General features: G+C 46.6%; 1 protein-coding gene across 2 annotated transcripts in view; it reads left to right on the top strand.

The window, feature by feature from the left end:
- Positions 1 to 22,064, top strand: part of smyd3 (SET and MYND domain containing 3) — a 1,021,495-nt gene that overhangs the window by 285,296 nt on the left and 714,135 nt on the right. For both annotated transcript variants that reach the window (XM_085979790.1, XM_085979791.1), the window contains exon 4: positions 1,877 to 1,934. In XM_085979790.1, the coding sequence (XP_085835916.1) occupies positions 1,877 to 1,934 (58 nt within the window). The remainder of the gene's footprint in view (positions 1 to 1,876; positions 1,935 to 22,064) is intronic.

The following is a 22,064-nucleotide window of genomic DNA, read 5'->3' as shown; positions in this document are numbered from 1 at the left end:
GCTTCCTATCTATCCCACGCTAAGCATGCCACTTTGGCTCATTGATAGCACGCTCGCTTCCGAGTCAGAAGTTGGTGGGTTCAAGCCCCTACTCCAGGCTGACACGCGAGTGCAGCACTGAGGAAGTGCTGCATTGTTGCAGGTACAGGAAACTTTGTGATATCCGGCACCGACGGGACCGGCGTGTTGCCGATCTATCAAAACTGCCGGACATACAAAGTTAATGTTGAAGCATACGGAGGTTTTCATCTCCGAATCTGACAACAAACACTGTTGCTTAGCAACAGCTTCTAAAGAGTCGGCTGCAGCTGCAAGCGTCTCTAGCTGAAGCTGTTGCTATAGCTACAGACCTTGCAGCGCCTGACTGGGAAAAAAAAAAAGAACGAGAACTAAAAAAACTTACAGAAAACGACTCCTGATTTTTGCCGTTAGATCGAGTATTCCGGACATACAACCTCCGGATAAACCAAAGTTTCCTGTACCCTCCTTCAGGTGAACAATAAACCGAGGCCCTGTCCACCTGTTCAGGCGGATGCAAAAGATCCACGGTGCCATTCAAAGAGGACCATGGCGTTCACCACCAAAGCCAATTGGTAACTGAGCTCATGACACTTTGTGGGATCTTGCTGTGCGGAAATAGGCTGCCACACCTCTGCAACAAGAGTGACCACACCTCAAAGATTGTTTGCGAAGTGCTTCAGGATGTTCTGGGGATGTGCAAAGCACGATATAGATGTGATTTCATTCTTCTTTCTGCCTGTGCAGACTGTCCATTACCTGACCTGGGAATGCTTGATGGGCAAGCGTTGCACTTAGCTGCCCCGACATTGCTCGTTCTGCTGGGTTCTGAATTTGACCATGGGTGGGTGAGTGGAGTGGGGCGAAGGAGGCAGGAAATTAGCTGATACTTTCAAAATGAGATGTTCACCTGTTTCCTGAAAACGGAGTAACATGGCCGCAGAACAGGCGTGAATGAGTCGCGGCGATTATTCTGGGTGAGATTGCATTTGACACTTAGACGTTCAATGCTGCGAGTGTGGTATTGTATAAAATACTTCCGAATAAATCGAAGATTATTTTGTATGGGAACTATTGGAAGCCTACTTTAAGATTCTGTTTCTTTGTGTGTGTGTGTGTGTGTGTGTGTGTGTGTGTGTGTGTGTGTGTGTGTGTGTGTGTGTGTGTGTGTGTGTGTGTGTGTGTGTGTGTGTGTGTGTGTAGGTTTTTATCTCCCTTCAGAGATATTTGGGCAAATTTTTGGAAAAATCCACAAGTGACGATGGTGTGTAAAAACTCCTGAGCAGGTCATTGTTTGGTGCAGCACATGTTAGTTAGCATTCAAAGAAAGAAAGACTTGCCTTTATATAGCGCCTTTTACAACCTCAGGACGTACTTTTACAAAAAAAAGTACTTTTTTGAAGTGTAGTCACTGCTGTAATGTAGGAAACGCGGCAGCCATTTTGCGCACAGCAAGCTCCCACAAGCAGCAATGTGATAATAACCAGATAATCTGTGGTTGGTTGAGGGAAAAATATTGGCCAGGACACCAGGGAGAACTCACCCGCTCTTCGAAATAGTGCCGTGGGATTTTTTACGTCCGCCTGAGAGGGCAGCCGGGGCTTCTGTTAAAAGTCTCATCCGAAAGATGTGGGGAGGGGGGGGCGAGGACAAGATTGAGCATGGCTGCAATGTCCTCCTTTCATTTGAATTGCTGACTGACGATCATTGTTGAGGCTCAAAGGGCACCCCGGGAGGTGCGTGTACCACTGTGCCACAGCAAGGAGACGAGGGCCTTCAGGAGAGTGGGGAGAACGGCGGGGGGTGGGTGTAAATTCCTAACATTCGGATGTTAACGTGAACTATATTTGTTCCACAGCTGACTGGGTCGCCCTGCTCATCAGAAGAGTTGTATTCTGTGTCGGACCTTCAGTCCAGTAAGTACTTGTTTCTGTCCTTTTTGAATGAGCAGCGTCAGCTGCTAATTACCCTGTGAGGGATTCTCGCCGGATTTTCACCAAAACGATTCGAGTTTGCCAGTGTGTAAATAACCCAGTAATTTGCCAGATTATGTTTCGGGCTGTGCTTTGTAACAATGGGCCAGTAATTCCGGTCCCAATGCGTGAGTACGGACGGGGTACTCGCGCGTGGGCCCGTTGGAAGTGCCGGATTTCAGCATGCGCGGGAAACCGGCATTTCCTCCAAGGGGTTCAGAGGTTTGCCCGTGTGTAAGGGCCTGAACTTTTTAGACATATAAAAAGGAGGCGTAAGGACTTGATTCTTTAAGGTAAGTGGTCTATTATTTAAAATTATAACATTTTTTCCACAGCTTTATTGTTTTCAAGGACTTTACAGTAAGTGTATTTTTAGACCCGATTTCTTAAAAAATTATTTTTTTCAAAAATGTGATTAATTGTTTAAAATCGTTTTTTAAAGCTATTTATAGTTCATTTAATTAGTGGGATGTTTTTAAAAATTTTATTTAAAGTTTAAGTAGTGTTTTGGGTGCCCGTAGTTTTCATGAGTTTGACAGTTCTTACTATCAAACTCATGAATGAAGTTTCCCCTCCCCTGATTGGCTGCCCAGTGCTCACCTGATCCCAGCCAGCACATCGCACTAACTACGCCGCTGGATCAGGCAAGCACATCGCGCCGACATCTGAACCGGGCCAGTGACAGGAATTCCAAGCAGGCCCAGGCTTCAGCTGTCGGCGCGCCGGGTAAGTGCACATCGGGGGCATGCACCCGAACCTAATTTCTGGGCCAATACGTTCATTATATACTCAGTGCAGTACATTAATTGAAGTGTCAGCTGTGGCTCAGTGGGTAGCACACTCGCCTCCGAGTCAGAAGGTTGTGGGGTCAAGTCCCACTCCAGGGACTTGAGCACATAAAGCTAGGCGGACACTCCAGTCCAGTGCTGAGGGAGCGCTGCACTGTCAGAGGTGCCGTCTTTCGGATGAGACGTTAAACCGAGGCCCTGTCTGCCCTCTCAGGTGGACATAAAAGATCCTATGGTACTATTTCGAAGAAGAGCAGGGGAGTTATCCCCGGTGTCCTGGGGCCAATATTTATCCCTCAACTCACATAACAAAAACAGATTATCTGGTCATTATCACATTGCTGTTTGTGAGAGCTTGCTGTGCGCAAATTGGCTGCTGCGTTTCCTACATTAGTGACTACACTCCAAAAAGTACTTCATTGCTGTAAAGCGCTTTGGGACGTCCGGTGGTCGTGAAAGGTGCTATAGAAATGCAAGTCTTTCTTCCTTTCACTAATAATGCGTCAAACCAGCATTCTGTAAACCACTCCCTCCCATGCAAATCATTTCCGATGAGGCAGTCGTCACCGTTGGGGGTGCCGCTGTTTAACTGCTCGTGTGTGTGCTTTCAAACCGTTCTCCAACTCGTTAATCAGCGCACTGTTAATAGAACTGGTTGGTCGGTTGGGTTGAAGGGAGGCGTGGCTGCAGCAAGAGGCATCCCATGTCTGTTATGATGGGCAGATGATTTGTAGAAGTGTCTTGCATTCACTACTTCGCAAGCATCACTCGTGGCCAACGCTGCGATTATTCATTAGTGAACTCAATACCTAGCGGGCACTGGGCGGATGGGGGTGAATTACAAGGCAGTAATTCAGTTGCTGGGCTCGGATAATATTTTGTTTGTAAAAACAAACTTGGAGTCAAGTTAGAGTCGCTACTAACGGACGTGAACGGAGAAATGGCTGCAAATCCTGTGCCACTCATCCACTGCGTGAAATCTTTTAAACGTCTGACTGACACACCTCTTGGGAGATGATGCGAAATAGCGCAGACGTTGCTGGATATTCAGTTGCTAACACAACAGGGTGACACAATCTCGCTGAATATTAGGTTCTTTCAGAAGGTGAATTGGAGGAGAAATCACTGTCTGGACCCCCACTGTGTAGTTTGATACACTGGTTACATTAGCTGGTGCTGTTTCAGCAGGCTTCACTTGGTCAGATTGGGTTCCAATGTACCTGCCCAGTTTCGGCATGTTCTTCCATTTCATTTGATTATCCGCAATTTTCTGATCTTTGAAACACAGATAGTTCTCACCTTGTGCATTGGATTTTGTGCCGAGAATCGTGACGAGCACCTTGTTGCCATGTGGATGAGCGGGTGCGAGTTGAGATCTCCATCTTGGTGTTTGAATATGATTTTTCTTGTGTTCTTTGGTCCTGTCAGTAAACATGTTGGTCGAATTCCCCCTTTGTAAAAAGAACAAGTGCCTGACGCACCAAGCTAGCCTGGTGCCTTCTGATCCGAACTGGAACAATAGTCTGGCCAGAACTTCGTGTGAGTACGCGCTGGGTACTCAACGCGTAGGCCCAACGAAAGTGCCGGTTTCGTGCATGCACTGCGCATGCGCTGGAAACCGGAACTTCTGTTCCCTTAAAGGAAGGGGTTCACAGGTCAAACGCATGCGCCGGAGAGGCAGCGCGTACGCCTGGAACTTCCGTTTTTTTACAGGATTCTGCGGGAGGGTAAGTCTCCAGCAGCTACGCTTTTAAAAAGCAGTCGCAAGGCCTGCTTTTAACAAGGTAAGTGGTGAATTAAGTAAAATTAAAACATTTTTTCCACAGGTTTATTATTTTTAAATACTTTAAGGAAAGGTAAGTTTATTTTTAGCCCCGTTAGAAACTGTAATTAATTTTTTCAAAAATTTAAATTATTGTTTAAAATAGTTATTTTATGTAATTTATAGTTATTTTAAAAATGTGATTTTTTAAAAAAATTATTTGAAGTTTTAGTGATGTTTTGGGGCTGAATTGTATTCATAGATTTGACAGGTCTTCCTGTCAAATTTATGAATAGAGATTCCCTGCTACCATTGGCTCTCCATGGCCCACGTGATCCCAGGGGACGTTTCGAACTAACTGCGCCCCTGGGATACGCAAGCACTGCGCGCCGGCAGTTTGAGGAGGCCCAGGATCGGAATCCCACGCGGGCCCACAGCACAACGGCCGGCGCGCTCGGTAAGTGCAGGTCGGGGGCTTGCACCCGCGGGAAGCCTTCGACCCGAATTTCTGGGCCAATATATTTCACAACAACAACTTGCATTTATATCGCACCTTTAACGTAGTAAAACGTCCCAAGGCGCTTCACAGGGAGCGTTGTCAAACAAAATTTGACTTCAAGCCACACAAGGAGGTATTAGCACAGATGACCAAAAGCTTGGTCAAAGAGGGAGGTTTTAAGGAGCGTCTTAAAGGAGGAGAGAGAGGCGGAGAGGTTGAGGGAGGGAATTCCAGAGCTTAGGGCCTAGGCAATTGAAAGCACAGCCACCAGTGGTGGAGAGATGAAAATCGGGGATGTGCAAGAGGCCAGAATTAGAGGAGCACCGAGTTCTCGCAGGGTTGTAGGGCTAGAGAGGATTACAGAGAGGGAGGGGAGAGAGGCCACGGAGAAATTTGAAAACAAGGATGAGAATTTTTAAATCAAGGATGAGAATTTTTAAATCGAGGTGTTGCCGAACCAGGAGCCAATGCAGGTCAGCGAGCACAGGGCTGATGGGCGAACGGGACTTGGTGCGAGTTAGGACACGGGCAGCAGAGCTTTGGATGAGCCCAACTTTACAGAGGCTGGAAGATGGGAGGTTGACCAGGAGAACATTGGCATAGTCAAGTCTAGAGGTAAAAAAGGCATGGATGAGGGTTTCAGTAGCAGAAGAGTTGAGGCAAGGGCGGAGCCGGGCATTATTACGGAGATGGAAGTTTCCAATTTAAGTAACATTTCCACATAGTTAACTAAATACTCCATTCTGACACTTCGCAACAAGCGAAGGTGAGATCTTTCTGTACTTGGAGCATAGATGGTGCAATTGAATGTTTTTCATTTTGCTTTTTCCTACTTAGTTTACTGCACTCCAAGTAATTCATTGTACGTGAAGGGCTTTGAGACATTAGACAGATGTGATAAGGCACTATCTAAATGCTAGTCCTCATTTTTTTCTTTTTGACTCAGTTTTGCATGATGTACAGTTTAGCCAGTCGTCCTGTGGAGCACGCAGAGTTGGAGAGTTTTAGAACATCTCAACAACTGAGATGAAATCTGCAACTCTTGAAGCTTTAACAGTGTAAGTTAATGCAGGTTGTGTGTTGCACAAGAATACTCTCCACTTGCCTGGATGAGTGCAGCTCCAACAACACTCAAGAAGCTCGACACCATCCAGGACAAAGAAGCCCGCTTGATTGGCACCCCATCCACCACCTTAAACATTCACTCCCTCCACCACCGGCGTACCGTGGTTGCAGTGTGTACCATCTACAAGATGCACTGCAGCAACTCGCCAAGGCTTCTTCAGCAGCACCTCCGAAACCCGCAACCTCTTCCACCTAGAAGGACAAGGGCAGCAGGGGCATGGGAACACCACCACCTCCAAGTTCCCCTCCAAGTCACACACCATCCTGACTTGGAAATGTATCGCTGATCCTTCATCGTCGCTGGGTCAAAATCCTGGAACTCCCTCCCAAACAGCACTGTGGGAGTACCTTCACCACACGGACTGCAGCGGTTCAAGCAGGCGGCTCACCACCACCTCCTCAAGGGCAATTAGGGATGGGCAATAAATGCTGGCCTTGTCAGCGACGCCCACATCCCAGGAACGAATAAAAAAAAGATTTTAATGCAGTGATGAGTAATGAAAAATGCTGGACAGTGCAAACTTCCCGCGGGTGATTGAGGCATTCACGTGTACTAATTCCGACTCTCTTTTGGTGTCAGGGGGACCATTAATGTGCAGTGAGCCTTTTACAGATTAATAGTATTGAAATATTCTACATAAAATGCTTTAGTAAGGCCATCTGAAAGCCGAAATGTAACACTAATTTATGCCTGTTTTTAAAAAAAAGAATTGTAATTGTCAGTGAATTTTGTTTTAAAGAAAAGCTTGACTGCATTTAAACTTGCTGCAGTCATCAATGTATTTTGTTAATATAAGTTGAGGAGTTAGAACTAATTGCAAATTTGATAGTGTGCCTACAGTGCTTTTTAGTCCATGACTGTGCCATTTAAGAGCTCATAATTTGACTGATTTAAAGGATAAGGATTCAACACGGAACGCATAGATGGGAATACAGCAGCACTAAATACATCTGGAAGACCACTTTGGAAATTTTCTTTTACAGCCTTCATTGGTCCAAATTTCTGTCTCATTCCCAGTTTCTGTGTAGTTTATTTTTCGATGATAAAATGATGTCAAGAGGGCACTGTAAATTTATGGTAATGACCGACTGGATCGTACTTCTGCTCACTTAACATCTCGAAGGACTTCAGTTGCGACATGTCACCCATACTTACACGGGTTAGTTGACTGACTTCGTTCTTCCGCAGCACATTTGGTATGCTATAAGCGTTTGGCATGCTAACAGTACAATGAAAGATTCTTGCTGCTCGATAATAGCTGAGCTTCTTGAACAATGGGGCCCTCCAGGGCTTCTGCGAGGAGCTCTGTTGGTCAATGATGTCTCGGTGTGCACTTAGTCTATTGTTTTTCATTACAATTTCTCCCGGAGCACGTTTATCTCTCGCTGGCATACGGTTCCAAGGGTGTTGCCAACCATCTGGTACTTCAGCTGTTATTAGTGCGTGAATCTTGGCACTGAGTGTCAGCAGGCTATTTGACTGGGTAGGGAGGTGGGAAAAAGTTGGCAAGGGTCACGTCGCAGCCGATCCTGATCCTTTCCCTGCCTGACGTCTACACATGTACAATTTCCAGCAGGGGTCATAGGAACCGGAGTAGGCCATTCAGCCCCTCAAGCCTGTTCTGCCATTCAATGGCTGATTTGTATCCTAGCTCCATCCACCTGCCTTGGCTCCATATCATTGGTATTGCTGAGGAATGGGCACTCTTGATTTCCACCCCCCCCCCCCCCTAACTCGCACATGAGTCCTGTTGACTATACAGGAAACTCGCTTTTAACCGGCAAAATTCAGGAGTACGCTCAGGTAAGTTTTACTATATATTGGAGAGGGCCTTTGGTGTAGCGGTAGCATCCCCGCCGCTGGGCCAGAAGGTGTAGTGTTTCGAACCCCGCTCCAGACAGTCCCGGCAAGTGGAGTCGGAGCTCCGGCTCTAAATTCTGGGTTGACATCCAGCGGGATACTTGCGTCCATGGGTGTGGGTGGCCCCTCCCCCCTCGTATGGGTTGTGGGAGCCCGTAAAACCCTCCCGCCATAGGACTAACCACCCTAATGGCTGGTACGAAGATGGTTACGGTCACAGAAGGAGCGTTAATCGCGGCCAGAAATCCTTCCACCACTTCATACAGTTCCCCAAAGGGAACAGTGTGAAGACACGTACGACGATGACTATATATTAGTGGCCGTGTAACCGGGGTTCCTGGATCTGTGGCCGTGTAACCGGGATTCCTGCACAAGTGCCGTGTAACCGGGGCTCCTGCACCTGTGGCCGTGTAACCGGGGTTCCCGCACCTGTGGCCATGTAACAGGGACTTCTGGATCTGTGGCCGTGTACGGGGCTCTCGTACCTTGGTAAGTATACCTCTCTGTAATCCGGACTTTTTAATCAACCGGCACCACACCGGTCCCGTCGGTGCCGGATAAAAAAAAGAGTTTCCTGTAGTTGCATCAACATGCGAACAATGATGGACAGGTAAAGACCTTCTGGTCCATTGAGCCTGTCGCACACAATTGCGATGCTTTGTGTATCACAATATATACGCTCCCCACGCCACCTGAAACCATGTGATCTCCCGGGAGAGGCGACAAACCCGATTTTTTTTTTTTTTTAAAAACAGGCCAATTTGGGGGGAAAAAATCTGGGAAATTCCTCTCCGACCCATCTAGGCGATCGGAACTAGTCCAGGAGATCACTCCGGCCCTGAATTCCCTGTGGTACCTACCTTCTGTAAGAGGTGATCTCCGCCCCAGCCAGAAACAGGCCCAGCTCTCACGTGAAGGAATTCAGCGAATCAGCATCCACCGTACGAGACGACAGCCTGTTCCAGAGGTCCGCTATTCTCTGGGAAAAGACCCACCTCTTGTCGCTGCCTTGATTGAGATCAACTAATTCAGCATGGGGATCAAATCTGTGACCTTCCTGGTCTGTTTCCTTTTTGAACCTAAACTACTAACCACAGGAATGCCTAAGGTAATATCAAGGTATTGGGTCCCATTCAACAACCGACTGATAGCTTCTCCCAGTGGGGAGAACATCTGGTGGTTGTGGCCCATCTTCCAGTTTCTGGAACAACCTCGGACAAAATGACGCCTACTCTATCCTTACCTGTTCTGCACACACTCATGGTTCATTTCAGAGACACCTTTTTCCTGTAAGCCAAATTGTAATAAGGTCACTGATGCTGTTCTTTGCCTCATTTTAGTTGTACACATGGCCCCTTTTCTTAACTTCTGTTCCAGTTTTCTGACCATGTCCTGCACCACCAATGTGCCTTTTGAATTTGTTTCTGTGGGTAGTACAGGATCGTCCTACTTGCCGAATTTTTTGCCATCTATATCCTTGAGCCTAGTTAAGAAGTGTGGACAGATCTGACTACTAATCAAGTAATACATTTAAGCGGTCACCCGGACGTCTACTTGAGGCCAGAGGAGGTAGTTAAATCAAGAATGTTGACAAATGAAGACGCGCTAAGCACGGAGCGAAGAGAGGGTGGTTGCTGATCACAAGACTTGTGAGGACAGGCAGAATCTGTGCCCTTGAAGAACTGAAAGAAAACACTATTTTCACTTAAGGTCACAAAGGCAATCGCAATAGAGTGATTCAGTCACTGCACTGAGAGTGGGCTGGAGAGGGAGAGTACTGAGACAGTGCAATGTGAAGGAAGTTAATCAATGTAGACTGGGTTCATAAGCACCGGATAGGGTTATGAATGGAGAAAATCACAGATGAGAAGAATTACAGGAAACCCCTAGCGTAAAGGAAGAAGAATTCCGAGGTGGTACTTTCACAGATAGTGATTTGAAAAGAATAAGATCGCCATGAACTTAACTTTGGTGGGAGGCCACGTGACAATTTTGTTTAGAAGTGCATTGTGTCAGACCCTATCAGAGGCCTTGAATGTACCCAAGGCAATGATCAATTATTGCTTTTGAACACCTCAGTGAGCATTCCATAGGTTTGCGCTGTAGGTCGGATCACAAGTGGAACGACCACGTATAAACCATGCTGATGATCGTGGATTAAGCCAGAACATTCAAGATGATGGGCAGTTTGAAAGTTAACAGCAGCTTACAGAACGTTAGAAAGTACTAATGGAAGGGTGGGAGTCAGAAAGGTGAGGGAACCTGAGCAATTTTCCAAGGAGAAGGAAAGGTCCATGGGAATGGAGATAAATGAAAGAGTTGTCACAGGACAGAGTTATGCATCTGGAGGATAATGTGGGGGAATAGCACCGGGACCAGAATTCTTCTTCGAGTGCACAGATTGGAAAATCTGACGGGCGTAGCTGGGATAAAACTTGACATCAGTCACCGTGGTTGAGAAATGGAGGGAGGTTCTCCACCAAGATGATTGCGGTGAGAGGCAGGGGAGAAAAATGAGCCAGAAATGTTGGCTTTCTTTTTAGGAGAGCTTGCAGCTGTACTGTCAAGACAGAAGAGAGGCGGACAAGAGGATCCACATAAACTTTATATATAAGGCACCCTTGAAAACAAAAATTGAGCAGAGGGAAGGCAGCGGTTGATGCGACCTTTCAATGAACTTATATTTAGCGGCTATAATGGCAAATTTTTGAAAGGTGATAAAGTAAGCTTGGCATGCTTTACAGTGACCAAAACATGAGCAGAATTTTTGAGAGTGGCGACAGAATGCTGGCCGTGATTGAACTGAGCTGTATCACCATGACTGGGAGGTAAATATTCCAGGCAATAGCAACTTTAGAAAGGAAATTGGAAATGGAGGAGGAGTAGCAATATTGAGAAAAGACACAATCACGGCAGTGGAAAGCAAAGGATCTCCCACCGAGGGTCATCGGGCCGTGGAAACACTGCAGGTAGAACTAAGGAACAGCAAAGGATGCAAGACTCTAGTGGGAGTTGTCTACAGACCTCCTAACAGTAATGACGTAGTGGGGGGAATGTATAAACACAGATCAGGGAAGCATGTAGCAGAAGCAATGTGGTTATAATGGGAGATTCTAATTTTCACAGACTGGGAGAAGCAGAACAGTTCAAGTAGTAAAGGCAATACATTTCTTTCTGAATCCAATCAGGCCAGTTTCCTGGGACAATATGATTTAGAACTGACAAGAGTCGCACTGGATTTAGTCCTGAGTAACGAGCCAGAGTTACTTAACAACCTGTAAGGAAACATCTTGCGAATAGTGACCATGATATAATTGCATTTGCTACTCGGTTTGAGAGGAAGAAGGGAGAGTCACAAACAAGGTTTTAAATTTAAGTGAGGCAAACTTCGAAGGGATGAGAAATAAACTGGACTGAATTGTTAAGGAGTAAACTACAACAACAACTTGCATTCATATAGCGCCTTTAACATAGTAAAACGTCCCAAGGCGCTTCACAGGAGCGTAATCAAACAAAATTTGATACTGAGTCACATAAGGAGATATTAGGGCAGATGACCAAAAGCTTGGTCAAAGAGGTAGGTTTTAAGGAGCGTCTTAAAGGAAGAGTGAGAGGTGGAGAGGTTTAGGGAGGGAATTCCAGAGCCGGCTGCCAATGGTGGAACGATTTAAAATCGTGAATGCACAAGAGGCCAGAAGTGGAGGAGCACAGAGATCTCGGATGGTTGTAGGGACTGGAGGAGGTTATAGAGATAGGGGGGGTGAGCCCATGAAGTTTGAAAACAAGGGTGAGAATTTTTAAATCGAGGCGTTGCCGGACTGGGAGCCAGTGTAGATCGGCGAGCACAGGGATGATGGGCGAACGGGACTTGGTGCAATTTAGGATATGGACAGCATTGGAATGGTCAAGTCTAGAGGTAAGAAAGGCATGGATGAGGGTTTCAGCAGCAGATGAGCTGAGGCAGGGGCAGAGACGGGAGGTGGAAATAGGCAGTCTTGCTGAAGGAGTAGATATGTGGTTGGAAGCTCATCTCGAGGTCAAATACAACACCAAGTTTGCGAACAGTGTGGTTCAGCCTCGGTTCAGCCTCAGACAGATGTTAGGGAGAGGGATGGAGTCGGTGACTAGGGAACAGAGTTTGTGAGGGAGACCGAAGACAATGGCTACGGTCTTCCCAATCCTTAATTGAAGAAAATTTCTGCTCATCCAGTACTGGATGTCGGACAAGCAGTCTGACAATTTAGAGACTGTGGAGGGGTCAAGAGACGTGGTGGTGAGGTAGAGCTGGGTGTCGTCAGCGTACGTGTGGAAACTGACGCTGTGTTTTCGGGTGATGGCGCTGAGGGGCAGCATGAAGATGAGAAATAGGGGGGGGCCAAGGATAGATCCTTGGGGGGACACCAGAGGTAATGGTGCGGGAGCGGGAAGAGAAGCCATTGCAGGTGATTCTCTAGTGGGAAGTATTCAAAGAAGTATTTGGTACAGTACAAACCCAGCATATACCCCTAAAAGGCAAAACCTCACTTGTGCAGTTAATCAACCATGGTCAACAAATGAGGTAAGAGACGGTATCTAGCGAAAAGAAAAGGCTTCCACAAGTGCAAGGAAAAGTGGAATTCCAGCCAACTAGGAGAGCTATAGAAAGCAACAGAAGGATACAAAGAAAGTATTAAGAGATGCAATTAGGAATATGAAAAAAAAGACTCTCGAGGAATATCAAAACTTACAGTAAACGTTTCCATAAATATATTAAGAGAAACAGAGCGATAAACGGAATGTGGACCCATTGAAGTGGGTGTTCCATGTGGTGGACCCTTTGCAAATATTGCCACCCAGATACTGCGATCTGCCCAAAGGTAAACATTGCTCTCACGACAGACAATCGTACACAGCGAAAGAAACAAAGTGCAAGTAAGTCAACAAATAAAGAAAAGATACAGAATACACAATTCTGGAAACACACTCGGGTCGATTTTCAGTGTGCTGTGAGGCGTGCGGGGGGCAAAAATCCCGAATTCGGGGGTCCCGACACCATCCCGCCCAAAACCCGCCTCCACGTAAGTTTCAAAGGAGGCGGGTTCCCGCCCCGCACTGGGACCCGCCGACCCGAGGCGGGAAGGGATTAGTGCCAATTAACTGCCTGTTAACAGGTAGTTAACAGGCAGTTTTTAGCCTAATCCCTATTTTGAGGGGTGTCGTGTGGGGTTCCCGACGGCTCCAAACCACGCCAGGTTAGAGGAGGCGGGCCGTCGGGTTGAAGGACTTGGAGGGGTCGAGATGTCGGTGTTCAGGTGAGTGATGGATGCATGAGTGCAAAGGTAAGTGTGTTTGGTGTATCTAAAGTGTGTAAAGAAGTTTAAATTACCTGTACTTACCTTAACAGCCTTCCTTCCTCTAGGCTTTGGGAGTCCATCATTCAGCCGGCACTGAAAGCAGAATGGCCGCGAGCTGTCAAAAGTGACAGCCTTCAGCTTTCAGTGCCGGCGCGATTTCTAACTGAGTCTGCATAGAAGGACTCAGGTTAGAAGTAAGACTGTCAGTGTTTGACAGCTTCAAACAGCTGTGAAACACTGATATTTCATCTGTCAACACCTCTTTATCAGATGAAATTTCAGTCTGTGACGTCACCTGTTGCCGGGTGGCCCTTAATTGGCCTGCTGAGCCCGCTGGGCGGGCTCGACAAGGTCAATCAAGGGAAAATCGCGTGGATTGGCCGCATCTCGATGGAGGCGGGACTAAAACCCAAAAGTTGTAGTCCCGCCTCCTTCCCGACTTCTGAATGAAAATCCAGCCCACTGTTTGTGGCACGCCTGGCATGAGGCATACAGAAATCTGATGACTTGGTGGCACGAGCTTTCCCTCCATGGCCTTGCCCCTCCCTACCTCTGTAACCTCTCCCAGCCCGCAACCTTCCGAGATCTTTGCGCTCCTCCAATTCTGGCCTTTTGAGCATCCCCGATTTTAATCCCTCCACAATTCAGCTGCCAAGGCCCTAAGCTCTGGAATTCCCTCCCTAAACCTCTCCGAACTCTCTACCTCGCTTTCCTTCTTTAAGACGCTCCTTAAAACCTACCTCCTTGACCAAGCATTTGGTCATCTGCCCTAATATCTCCTTATGTGTCTCGGTGTCAAATGTTGTTTGATATTCGCTCCTGTAAAGCGCCTTGGGACATTTTACGTTAAAGGCACTATATAAATGCAAGTTGTTGTTGTTTCATCGTCTGCTAATTCTCACCGGCTATTTCTCTTGGGTTTTATAATCCGCTTAGACGTTTTAAGTCATTTACCTGACGGTTTACATATTGAATTCCCTCCACCCTTGGGTTCAATGGCAGACGTCCTGGGGTTGCTGCTTTGAAAACCTATGCCTTAATGTAGCGTGACCGGAATATTTTAAAATTCAGAGTCACACGGCAATAGTTGCACGTGATCACACTGCTCATAGACCTCTACGGTCAGTCCACTGGGAAGTTTGTGCACCAGAATGTGTCTTTTTGACCAATTTTTAACATTGAAATGCTTCCTTCTGTGTGTGCAGGAGGGGAACTAGATTGACTTGATCTTTTCAACAAAAAAAATTAACTCGAAAGTTAAAATCTAAAAAATGTATAAAGCATCTCCTCCCTAACAGACGAGGTGCGTCTGTGACGAGCGTTAATGAGATAACCCCATGCCCACCAAAAAAACAAGTACCCAATTTGCAGTTTTATGAAGTTGTCATTCGACGACTTTAGTTTAGAAAAGCCTGGGGCTGTTTACATTGCATGAGCAATTAGGTGATGATAGATTGACAAATCTTGTTTCATTCCAATATACGAGGTGTTGAAGTGTTTTAATTGTCATCACATTTCTTCTTGCAATATTCCAGGAACTTAAGGTATTGATGTTTTTTTAATTGTTAAGATGCGTTACCTATTTAACTTCATTGTGGACAACATGGGGCGAGTTTCAGATGACGTGCCTTGGAAAATTGACATTAGATTACAGAGAATTGCATAAGATATACGGCACAGAAACAGGCCATTCGGCCCAACCCGTCCATGCCGGCGTTTATGCTCCACTCGAGCCTCCTCCCGTCTTTCCTCATCTAAATTTATCAGCATAACCCTCTATTCCCATCTCCCTCATATGCTTGTCTAGCCTCCCCTTAACTGCATCTATGCTATTCGCTTCAACCACTCCCTGTGGCAGCGGGTTCCACATTCTCACCACTCTCTGGGTATTATGTCCGTGTATACTTGAGACACGGACTGCAGGAGTTGATTATAACAAGTCTTTACTGAATGGAGACAACCTGGAAACTGAAACTACAGAAGCCTGCTAGGGCCTTTTATACAGGGGTGGTCACTGCCGGTACTGCAGTCTGAGACCAGTTATTCCCTTAAAGGTACATACACAACAATTCCTCCCCTTTTAGATAAACAGTACATAACATTCATTTAACAACTAAATAATAACTAATTACAATTACAATTACGGTTGCTAGATACATTGGTTGAAGTTAAGCAATTATAAGTTCAGTCTTTGAGGAGGCTTCCTGATTCTGTCTGGATAACGCCTCTTTGGGATATCAGGTTCTTCTGGCAAGGTTGAGTCGGGATCAATGTCGTTGTTTGGTTCGTCTGCTTCCAATATCACCGATTCTGCGGTAGATGCAATTGGTACTTCGGTTTCATCGTCAGGTGTATCAGATCGTGGTGTGGAGTTGACGTTTTCCAGTGACTCTAGAATCTGGTCAGCATGGGGTCTTACAATGCTCTCCCCAACGTCCACAGTATACATTAGAGGTCCTTGCCGTGTACAGATCGTTCCTGGCTGCCATTTCTCTGTGCGGTAGTCCCGGGCCAAAACTGGTTGACCGATCTTAAAACTCCTGGTCGGCCTTTCATTCATATTCTGAAACTGCCTGTTCTCCACATCTCTTCGGACGTTTGGCTTAACCAAATCCAAGCGGCATCGTAGTCTTCGATTGAAGAACATCATGGCTAGAGTTTGGTTGGTAACCACATGTGTCGCATTCCGGTAGGCAAACAAGAAGTTATCCACCTTGTGTTGTAGGGGTATATCTTCATTACACATTGCCTTGATAGCCTTCTTGAATGTTTGAACAAACCTCTCGGCCAATCCATAAGTGGCTGGATGATATGGGGCGGATGTGTAATGCTTAACACCATTGTTCTTTAAGAACCTCCGGAACTCTTCAGACACAAACTGTGGTCCATTGTCAGAGCAAATCTGTTCAGGCAGCCCATTCCTGGCGAATATGGTTCGTAAGACTGTGATAGTTTTTTCTGTGGTGGTTGAGGACATTTTTATTACCTCTGGCCACTTTGAATGTGCATCCACCGCAATTAAAAACATCGAGTCCATAAATGGACCAGCAAAATCAATGTGCACCCTTTGCCATGGAGATGAGGGCCACTCCCATGGATGTAGAGGGGCTTGTGGTGGGGCGTTTTGGACCTTCTGGCATCCTGTACAGCTCTTGGTCATCTCTTCGATTTCTCTATCGATTCCCGGCCACCACACAAACGCTCTGGCTAAGTTCTTCATTTTTACCCCTCCCAGATGACCCTCATGAAGCTCATTGAGCACTCTATCCTTCAATTTGGGTGGAATTACTACTCTGGATCCACACATCAAGGTTCCTCTGCACACTGACAGCTGTTCTCTTCTCGGCGAGAATGCTGGCAGCAGTGGTTCGCCATGTGCTGGCCATCCGTTCACCGTTAAATCATAGACCCAGGAGAGTGTCGGGTCATTTCGTGTTTCCTTTTCTATGTTTGCATTCGTCACAGGGAGACATTCGACTATAGTCGAGTGGAATAACTCCACTGGATCCACTGCCAGTTCTTCTTCCACCGTCGGCAACGGTAGGCGCGACAATCCATCAGCATTCCCATGCTGTTTAGTTCCTTTGTACTCGATGTCATATTGGTGAGCCCCTAGGAAAAGGGACCACCTCTGTAGCCGTTGTGCCGTCATTATCGGTACGCCCTTCTGAGGGTTGAAAATGGAGACGAGAGGTTGATGATCAGTTAGTAGAGTAAATTTCTGACCGTGCAGGTAGTGATTGAACTTCTTCACCCCCCACACCAGGCTGAGGGCCTCTCTGTCAATCTGGGCGTAGTTACGCTCGGCTGAAGTTAACGAGCGTGACGCAAAAGCTATCGGCCTCTCTGAACCATCAAGGAATTTATGTGACAGTACCGCCCCAATGCCGTAGGGAGACGCATCACACGCCAGTCTTATCGGTAGTGATGAGTTGTAGTGAGCCAATACTTCTCTTGAAGTGATTAAGTCCTTACTCTTCTGAAAGGCCCGCTTGCATTCATCGCTCCATTTCCATGCTACTCCCGTTCATAGTAGGGCGTTCAGTGGATGCAGAATTGTGGAAAAATTCGGCAAAAACTTATGGTAGTAATTCACCAATCCGAGGAATGACCTCAGTTGCGACACATTTTCAGGCGCTGGAGCCTTAACTACCGCTTCAATTTTGTCAGGGGACTTATGCAACCCCTCTTCATCAATCACGTGGCCACAATACGATATCTGTTTCTTAAAAAACTCACACTTGGGGCGATTGGCTCGTAGCCCATGTTCACGTAGTCTAGTGAGCACCTGCTCTAGGTTGGCAAGGTGTTCACTGTCATCTTCACCTGTCACTAGGATGTCGTCCAAGTAACACTGAGTCCCCGGAATTCCTTGCAGGACTTGTTCCATCGCTCTTTGCCATATCGCCGGAGCTGACGCTACTCCGAATACCAGTCGATTATACTGGTAAAGACCTTTGTGAGTGTTTATTGTGAGATACTTCCTAGAGGATTCTTCAACCTCCATCTGCAAATATGCTTGTGCTAGCTCAATTTTTGTAAAACGCTTCCCTCCAGATAGTGAGGCGAAGATATCTTCTATCCTTGGAAGAGGATATTGTACTGTGTGAAAGACTGGGTTCACCGTCACCTTGAAGTCCCCACAGATGCGAACCTTCCTTGGCTCCTCAGACTTATTGTTTAACGTTTTTTTCATGACAGGAACGATGGGTGTCGCCCACTCGCTCCAGTCAACCTTAGATAACACGCCTGCATTCTCCAGATTCTCCAGCTCTGCCTCGAAGGCTGGGCGAATTGCATATGGTACCGGTCTTGCTTTGAAAAACTTGGGAATTGCATTCTCCTCTATTTTTATCGAGGCGGTTACGCCTTTAAGAGTGCCCAGTTCTTGTTGAAATACCTCTTTGGCGTCAGCTAAGATTGTTGACAATCGTCCAGGAGTGACGTCGTCATCCTTTTTACCAGCCACCGTCAGTGCCTGAATGGAGTGCCAGTCTAAACTTATCTTTCTGATCCATTCACGTCCCAATAACGGTGGTCCACCATCTTGCAGAATGTAGAGATACAATTTCCGTATTTTCTTGCCGTTGTATTTGACAGGCACCCTTATTTTTCCTCTGGGGTATACTTTTTGCCCCGTATACGTCCTCAAGACAATGGATGTCTCTCTCAAGGCTATGTGTGAGAATAGCCGCTCGTAGTCTCGTCGATTCATGACGGTTAGAGCTGATCCTGTATCCAATTCCATTTTGACTTGGGACCCTGCTATCGTGAGGGTGACCCAAATGGTTCGGTGATCCTCTTTTGCGATTACGTTGTGAAGTTTGAGACAGCTTAGTCTCTTGTTCCCGGATTCACTATCGCTCATCTGGTCTTCGGAACTACTGTCCGTCATCTTTTGTACTTTCCTGCACGGTTCCTTAGTAGCCTTTTTGTTGTCGTTGGTCTTCTTCCCAGACCTGCAAACTCGTGCAATGTGTCCCATCTTTCCGCATTGCCTGCATATTTTGTCCTTGGACCAGCAGTCCTTCTGGTTAAGATTTGTTCTGCCACAGCGATAACATTTTGCAAATCCCCGTGTCATTTCGTGGGTGCCGTATTCCTGTGGCTTTTGTTGTATTTCCGCAGCTCCCCTTGCTGCTGCTTCGTACGATACTGCCACGCTGAAAGCCTTATCTAGCGTCAGCTCTTTCTCTGAGAGTAACCTCTTCTGGGTTCCTTCACTCAGGAGTCCACAGACAAATTTGTCCCGTAAGGTATCTGCCAGTCCTGCTCCGAACTGGCAGTGCTTTGATAGCTTGCGTAGTTCCGTAAGGTAATCAGCATTGCTCTCATTTTTATGCTGATTTCTCCTGTGGAATTTAAATTTTTCTGCTATCAGCAGCAGTGTAGGATTTAGGTGTTCCTGTAGGATAGTAACAATTTCGTTAAAACTCTTCGCCTTCGGTTTGGCTGGAGTAATCAGGTCCCACAATAGGCCGTACGTTCTTGCGCCCATTAAATTTAGCAATACCAATGCCTTTTTCTCATCGGCTATTTCGTTTGCCTCGCAATATACCTCGACTCTTTCCACATACGTGGCCCAGTCTTCTATTGCATTATCGAAGGCAGTGATATCGCCAGTCTTTGGCATCTTGAAAATCTAAGATGGCACCTCCCGTGCTTTTCCTTCTTCCCCGCCGAGTTAAGATGGCGCCTCCCGCGCTTTCCCGCCGCTGCCGCTGCTGCCAACGCTGTTGCTGGTGATTATATTTATTTTACTATCCTGTAATGGCGACGCCCTATGGTCTTCGCGCCTCCCCGATCGCTGCTGCCAACGCCGCACTCCGCGGTATTTTTATTTTTCTATCGCGCTTCAATATTTGCTCCGTTAATTGAAGAACCGTTCCCGTCATGGAGCGGACCCTCTGGGACACTTCCCTCCCTCTTCTTAGGTCCGAACGCTGCCCGGCTTCGAAGCGCCGGCCGCGCCCTGTGTGCTCCACCCTCTCTCTCTTTGCTTCCCGACTCGCTGCCCGGCCCCGTTGCAGAGCCACCCGATCGGGCTCTAGCCCGCCGCAGCCTAGGAAGGATCAGTGCACTACCTGCCACCAGCCCGATTAGCTGGGAAACCACAGACTGGAGAACCAAGCCTGGCTCTCGACAGTCTCTCCTGCAATTTTTCAGTTCGATGATTTGGAGGGCGGTTGCCCATGGTCGCCGCCCGTTTCTCGAGTTTCTTTGGATTATTTTTTTTTCTTCTGACTCCGACCTTCAATAACGTCGTCTGAGGTGCTGCCGAGTTGCAGGTAAGTTCGTTTCTTACTCGTCGCCAGTATTATGTCCGTGTATAATTGAGACATGGACTGCAGGAGTTGATTATAACAAGTCTTTACTGAATGGAGACAACCTGGAAACTGAAACTACAGAAGCCTGCTAGGGCCTTTTATACAGGGGTGGTCACTGCCGGTACTGCAGTCTGAGACCAGTTATTCCCTTAAAGGTACATACACAACACTGGGTTTCTTCTGAATTCCCTATTTGATTTCTTGGTGGCTATCTTAGATTGAAAGGATTGAGTGGTGTAATTTGTAATATTGAGATCTTTTGGATTGGAGATTTCTGCAGCAATAATCTGGTTGGGGGTGTGTCCTGGAAATAGGACACTTCAGTCCTTAAAGTATCTGTCTCTGTTGCGATCTAAAAGTTTTGTGTCTAGCCTGTGTCCGTCACACTTGCACTTGTTTAGCCTAAATACTGTAGTCCTAAAACTGCAACAAACCATAGTTGAACAGGTAGGGAGCGTACCTGTAAAAGACCAGGTAAGGAATGAGAGAGCTATTGGCTAGGGAACTTGCCAATAAATGAACAGGTACAATAACCACCAACCAGGAGTCTTTAGATGGAAAACATCTACCAATGAAACCATTAGCAAGGAAAAGGGAACCAATGAAAATCCCTTTGGCCGCCATGTGTTTCCTCAGCCAGTTGACTGGATATAGGACGCGGGTTAAAAATGCAATTCATGGCCTAGCAATCTGATTTAAAAAAAGTTAATTTGGTAAAAATAGTTGGTTATTTACAAAATTGCACAATCCCTCTTCGAAATACATCCAATTCATTAAATATATTCAAGAAGGAGTTGGATATATTTCTTAAGGCTAAAGGGATCAAGGGATATGGGGAGAAGGCAGGGACAGGGTACTGAATTTGGATGATCAGCCATGATCTCATTGAATGGCGGAGCAGGCTCGAGGGGCCGAATGGCCTACTCCTGCTCCTATCTTCTATGTTTCTATGTAATAAGATTTTTGTTTCTGTTGCAGCTGCGTTGGTTATTTTGGCCTCTTGAGTCAGGTCGTATCGGTCTCCCTCTTGCACCCTCTCCACTCAATCCTCTCCCCAGTGCTGCCAAACTGCATTCCCCTCCCTACCCACCGCCCTAAATGCTACCATAACCTCATTGCTGGCAAACCCCCAAAATTCACCCCTCTCTCGCTCTACCACCCTTCCCCTTCGCTCCCCTCCACCCCCTCTGTTGAAACGGATTTTTTTGGTCCTCAATCTGGTTCAGTACAAACACTGAGTCGAATACTGGTTTAGTTCAACAGTTGTTTTATTCTGTTGTCCCGGGAGACTTACTCTGATACAGCACCGTTCTGACTCCAGCAGAGTCTCGACAGGTTCCACCAGAGCAAGCAATCTTTCATACAGTGGGTCACATTATTATACTTTACTTTTGAAAAGACATTAACACATCGTACATTCTACACCAATCCCGAGCGAGGCACGTACACAGTTTAAAGTGATGTCCTGGCCTGGCAGTTTGAAATAAAGAAGTCACAGTTCACTGAATGGTTTATAATATAGAAAATATGCAGGTAATGGTTTCACGATCACCTAATCATTATGGTAATGCATGGTAATGTGTTTTCGGATCGCCTATTGTCAGTATACCCTTTGCACTCCACCCTACATTGTTCCACCAGCAAGGTGTGACATCGTGGGTGCCAGCCATATTAGCATTTTACTTCCTGCTGCCTTCAGTTTCTTGAAATAACATGATCATCTCTCACAATATGCAAGTGACTCAGCGATGTCGACATTGCACCACCATTTTAGGCTAACAGGGTCCTCCATTTTAGGTTGGCAGGGTCCTTGGCCATGCGGAGCGAGTTGTTACCTTATTTTTGCATTCTATATTCTCACCTCCACCCCACAGTGTT

The sequence above is a fragment of the Somniosus microcephalus genome, chromosome 3, assembly GCF_052327205.1.
Source record: "Somniosus microcephalus isolate GS21.2 chromosome 3, FLI_Smic_1.0, whole genome shotgun sequence".
Classification (NCBI taxonomy): Eukaryota; Metazoa; Chordata; class Chondrichthyes; order Squaliformes; family Somniosidae; genus Somniosus; species Somniosus microcephalus.
This window is presented reverse-complemented; position numbering and strand designations above follow the sequence as displayed.